Source organism: Sitodiplosis mosellana, unplaced genomic scaffold (genome assembly GCF_009176505.1).
Source record: "Sitodiplosis mosellana isolate CC-2019 unplaced genomic scaffold, AAFC_SMos_1.0 Smas_scaffold_6033, whole genome shotgun sequence".
Lineage (NCBI taxonomy): Eukaryota > Metazoa > Arthropoda > Insecta > Diptera > Cecidomyiidae > Sitodiplosis > Sitodiplosis mosellana.
The window spans coordinates 34,981-40,995 of record NW_022601274.1 but is presented as its reverse complement, the minus strand read 5'-3'; the positions used below and the strand labels follow the sequence as shown (position 1 = coordinate 40,995).

At 36.2% G+C, this 6,015-nt stretch overlaps 1 protein-coding gene across 13 annotated transcripts in view; it reads right to left on the bottom strand.

The window, feature by feature from the left end:
- Positions 1-5,393, bottom strand: part of LOC129573244 (embryonic polarity protein dorsal-like) — a 15,341-nt gene extending 9,948 nt beyond the window's left edge. For 2 of the 13 annotated variants that reach the window (XM_055453611.1, XM_055453599.1), the window contains exon 1: positions 5,162-5,393. Coding sequence is in view for 3 of the 13 variants with exons in the window: in XM_055453597.1 (XP_055309572.1) it covers positions 1,569-1,650 (82 nt within the window). In the remaining 10 variants the exon portion in view is untranslated. Of the gene's footprint in view, positions 1-1,568; positions 2,406-2,770; positions 3,022-5,161 lie in introns of those variants that run through there. The other 11 variants (XM_055453607.1, XM_055453608.1, XM_055453600.1 and 8 more) reach the window with 8 other exon arrangements.
- Positions 5,394-6,015: the final 622 nt, after the last annotated feature.

Below are 6,015 nucleotides of genomic sequence, written 5' to 3'. Positions count from 1 at the left end.
TTTTTGGTGCAATTTCGCAGTTGGTTCAGTATTTTTACATTTTGACATGTGTAAAATCACTGTGTGAAGGTTTAAATCAAAAATGTTGATCATACTCCGTCGATTTGGTGTTTTAGTCATTGATGTTTTTGTTGATAATCCGATGTGAGAGAGCTACTTAGCGAAAAATCTATCAAAAGTGTAAACCGACGAATTTATTGACAATAAAATGGGTTCGGACTGGCTGGTAATGGTCATGTTCAGATTCTACGGAGAAAATTGACTCGATATAGGCCCAAAAAATGAGTTGTAAATAGTGATTTTGAGGTTTTATAACGTTATTTGTAGCAAAAATGTGAAATTTTGGTCGATTTTGGCCATATATTCGCCTGAAACAGCTCAGTATTGCACTTTAGAGCATTGTAATATTGACCAAAATTGTAGTACTGGACGCCAGCAGTAAGATCCAGTCATCTGTTGTCCAGTATAATTGCGATATAGTACCAAATTTTTTGAATATTCTTCAATGTATTGATTTTATTCCCCTACAAACTACATAGCTCTCGGGGGAGTGGATTTGATTAGTAAAAGTATGTCGGAAAATGGCTTAAATTTATTTTTTCGGCCCAAATTTTCGGATCAGCGGTTAGGAGCTGCAAATTTTAAAACATTTGGCATTTGGGCTACCCTAGTGCACACACACACACACGCATTCCAAACTAATTTTCATATAAATTATTTGGCACGGTATTGACATTTTTTTGGCATACATCATCAAACATCAAACAAACTTAATGTACTGCCTGCCTGTACACAATATCTCGGAATGCTTCCCGAATAAATCACAGCACAGAATATTCGTTCGTTATTGAGCCCAACGTGTTTTCGATACACTTTTCAATCGCTTGCTCAGTGCTCTTTTTAGAATGAAATTCACACCGACACGATAATACTATTGAAGTTCACGTAATTGCTTCTTTTGAAATTTGTCATTTTACTTTTGCCCATAATGTAAAAAAAAAATATATCGAAGTTATTTCAAATATTTCCTGAATGCACCAATGTCGGAGATCGTAAAGTTAATGCGCAGTTTGCATCGCCAGAATATAAAATAAATTATTTTTTGTTTATATTCCGCACAAATATTATCAGTTCACATTTTCCGCCAGGCGGTTCACCGTATCGTTTCAAATACGTGTGAAAATCGAATGAAGAGCATTCAATGTGCGTTTCGAGTCATATTTTCAGAGGAAAAACTGCTGATATTCATTCGAACCACGCAGAAATTCACTCACATCAACGTGAATTCTTTAAGTTTTGTCTGATTTGCGATTGGTCCGAAACACTATTCGAGAATGGAACAAAACAAAAACAAGAATCTGAACTCATCATAGCGTTAAAATTGATCTTATCAAAATGTTTTTGTTGTCGTATTCTTTCCATCATATATATTCCATGATATTTAGATTTTTCGATGGCATGCTTTTATATTGAGTGACATTCGCTTGAGTCTATTTTTGGAAACACACAAAAATCAATCCATCAAGAGAAAAAAAAACTGACGATAAACAACACTGAAACACACTCACACAGGTTGATTTGAAACAAAAAAAAAACGGGCAAAGTTCTGTTATTGCTTTTGGATATAATTTCGATCAAACTCGATGTCATAAATATATTACAACGATTCACTGTCTCGAAAAAAACTGATCAGCGCGCATCATTGGCTGTATGGAATCGCGTACACGCTATTTGCTTGTTGCTTGTTGCGATGTTACATCGCGTATGGCCCAGCGCAAAAAAAAGAGCGTTCGTGGAAGTGATCAAGCAATCAGCTAGTATCAGCGGTAATAACAAAATAGAGAGAGACAGAAAGAGACACAATCGACAAACGTCTGGGCGCAAATTCAATGAACAACAATATTTTTAGCTTTTATTTCATTTCGATGTATTCCATCGCTGTGTAATTGTAAATCGTATAATGCAAAGTCAAAGAGTCCGCTTTGCAAATAAACTTCATTTGTGTTTGCGTTGTTAATTGGCAGCAAACTGATGTTGGTTAGTAGCAGTGGCAGGCGGGCAGCAATAGTTGTCTTATTTTGAGAATATTAATTTTTCAAACGGACTCAATATGTTTTGTTATTCTTCTTTTTCGTCGGTTTTCGTTGCAAATTTTATAAAATATGAACGAATTTTCGTAGAATTGCCAACAAATACACTCGCACCCGATTTTCGTGTGGGCAACCGTTCACACACACAATTCTTTCTCTTTTCATTCAAAACGAGAATGTATTTTGTTGATTATACTTTTTTCGTCTCTTTCTCGATCATTAGCATTAAAACTTTAGTTGTTTGTTATTGTTTTAAAATATTTAATGCTCTCTTAATTACTTGAATGCAGTTGTGCGGTGCATTCGACAAAAAAAGAACAACAACAAACGAAAACAAATGATGAAGCTCAGAATGCATTGATTACCACCACAAGCACAATGTAAGCGAACAATTGAAAACATGAATTAAATTCAACCGTCAAACACGGAACTTCATATAAATGGTTAAACGCTTTTGCGTATCGGGTAATGCTACTTGCTTTTGTTTTGTTCGAAAAAAAAATAGAAACCAAATTCGAAGCGATCGCCATCAAAACCAAACGCCACACACATAAACAACTGTTTTTTTTTTATTTTGATTAGAAAGAGACAAAGCAACAACTTTATGGTTGTCTGGCCATTTGATTTATTTTATATATTTGAATATATATACTGAGTGAGTTTATGAAAGCGATCATTACTCTTGCGATTGCTGAATCAAATCTATCTATCAATTGGTTTTGATGTAAAAATGTAATCTTCAAACAAAATTTCGTCGGTACTTCTTTAGTTTGATTTATGATTTAGTTCGTCCTTTTTCTTTGGAACACTCGATATTTTTTTTTTATAAAAATAATATTTTTAGTCACGTAGTAGATAAAAGTTTCTTGCACAGACTTCTCTTGCCACAAAGTCACTACATAATGAATCAGCTTAAAAAAAATAACTCGTTTGACTTGTCTTTCCGTGTGCTTTGCCTCACACACATACACGCATACGAAACCGAACATACACGCATACACACATGTGCACACTTATCCGATGATCCACAGCTCTGTCACGCACATTCACCAAAAAAAACACATGCTTAGGCTGGCACGCTAAAGTTGTGAGCACCTGAAATACTAAGACCGATACAGACGTAGATCATGTCCGCATCCATTTGCCTACAATCCCACATAATAATAAAAATTGATACAAATATTGCTTGTTTTAAACGAGCTACTAATACGTCGGCTGGGTCTCTCTCTCTCTGTCACTCTTTTGATGATGATAATAATAATATACACAATACACACAGCGATAGACGTGTTGTGTACGCGCTACTGCTGCTGCTGCTGCTGCTGATTCTCTTCTCTCTGTTCGCTTCTTGCTCGCGCTACTTCGAGTAAGCGTTTTGAATATTTCATTGAGTTCGATACAAATGGTATAAATAGACATACGAAGTCGTTATCTCTTTCGTTCGCTCTATATTTTTTGTTCGTTCATGTTAAAAACCAGTTGAGAGCCCAGTGTGTGGATGATGTGTGTGAGTAATGTGCGTTCGTGTGTATGTTGGAGAGAGAGAGAGAAAGAGAGAGAAAGAGAGAGAGTGTATTCAACAGCTAATGATATGTGCCAGTGGTCAGCATGGCAGTGAAACATTGAACGATTATCGGTTGGCAGGTCGCTCTTTTCTTTCATTTTCTGTTTTGGTGATTAGGGAACGAATTCCGTACTCTTCGAATGAAACATAAAATATTATTATCGAGCATTCCGAATGGGAACAGTAGAAACCGACAAGGGCCACACATCCTTCAGCTGAAGTGATTTCCAATCGATTGAATCGTCTTGATCTCACGACATCCAAATATAGTTGCAATGCCAAAAAAGGGATGAGCCATTCAGTTTTATCATAAGAGCTCGAGCTCTGATAATACCGAACTGCCCTTTTACCATTTTACCAAAGAATATCTGCTCCAATTTCCATGCATTAAGGAGAAAGAATATCAATAAAGAAAAGCCAGATTCGAGTGTGTGGTGGGCACTTCATAAGCTCCGCAACAACAAATACAAATCGCACTGAGCCACTCCGATTGTTATGTTTAACAAGTTCATTGTGTCTGAATGGTTCGCCGTACACATTAACGCACTTTGCATCGGTTAATTGGTTTCAAGCATGGCATTCGCCAATGTATGTGTGCTTGGGTATATCCCATTCATACCATGCGAGCAATATAGTGCTGTAGGTCAATTTTCCATTCAACCGCCTAAACAAATGTCTATCGATATGGTACAGTTGAGCAAATTTTATTCATTTCTTCGGGTCATTCAATATATTTTATGACACATATAACTCACAAATGATCGAAGGATGGAAAGCAAATGGCTTCTCATTTGACCGAGAAAAAAGTTGTTCTTTCTTTTTCTCGGATTAAATAATTTTGACAACATCGAACAATAAGATTTTCTCGTGAGTATAAACAAAGTTTTTAAATGGTTTCTGGTTTTCTCTCTTTGTCAACTCATTCCAAAACTGTTGAGTGAGTCGTTTACTTTACAATAAAGTTCACAAGCTAAACTAATATTTACATAGATTGCAAAAATATTTACATAGCCTACTGACTGTTGACCTTCATTCTTTGGATCGGAACGGAGAGGATTTTCACCGAATTATGTAATGATAAATGCCACAAACAACAGAACAACTGGAGCTGGATCGAATTTCACTTTTGCATGACTATAGCATTCGACATTATTTACACTCGATTGATCGGACGTTATAAAACCGTAACGACGGATATTTAAAGAACATTTTGATTGTTAGTCAAGAACAGAAGGATTTTTTGTCGGGCTACATAAGAATCGCGTGTTCGTTCGATTTCGTTTTGGAATGATACAACAGAAAAATATATGTATGAGTAGTAAAGGGTCGTGTATTTTCTAAAAGATTCCTCAATTGCGTATTCCGTTTTAAATATTGTACAACTATTTAGTTTTATGTTGTTTGAATGAATAAAATTACACAATGCATCTAGCATCCATGATGGAGAGGAAAAAATCTAATAAAATAATTTTTATGCGAATCTAATCTGATTTATAGATTGAAGTACCTGCGAAAATCTCCAAATTTTCACGCGGTTCTCACTTTTCACTTGACTTTCTCACGTTCAAGTTGCACACTTCAAAATCTTTCACCACAAACATTCACATTCCATTCCACTTGCGTGTCGTGAACAGAAAAAATAAAAACTAAAATCGGATATTCAAACAATGATATCCTCTTACGGTCGAGCCAGTTCCTTGAATGAAAATGTCGTTCTATTCCCATTTCACGTTCGACAAACACTGAATCGTCGCGCTTGAAATTCCAAAGCATAAGCGCGCAAAATGCGAATAATTAACGTTTTGCAACAAAAACATTCATATTTTTAATCTGTGGCACAACAACACAAACACACGCTGTGCGCTAGCTAGTTGGTATGCAGTGTGTTGAGAATCTGAATGGTTTTCCTTTCACGGAACTTGTCTCCTTTACGATTCGCTTTAAGCTCGAGTCGTCGGTCGATGAAATTGGAAAAACCCATTAACAAATCGAGGAAAAAAAAATATTGTCTAACAATAAATTCGAGTGTATGTTGGCATAAATTTTGTTTTCGGTTTTCTGTTGTTGTTCTTTTATGTGCATATAGCGGCTCCTTCGTGGACTTCTTCGTATGTGCGCGTGAATTCCTTTCGTTTTGTTGTGGTCGACGATGTCGCGCGTGTTTGCATTTAAAAGGAACAAAAAACACTTGTATCGGGAACCAGCCAAACGGAATATACACACAGAGAAAGACAGACGAGAGAGTGAAGCAATGCGAAGTGAATCGATTGTATGATGTGCGAGTATGATTCCCTCACGCAACCAAAGAACTCATTATACCATTTCATAGAAGGCCAAACACATTCCATCGCTGAAACGGTT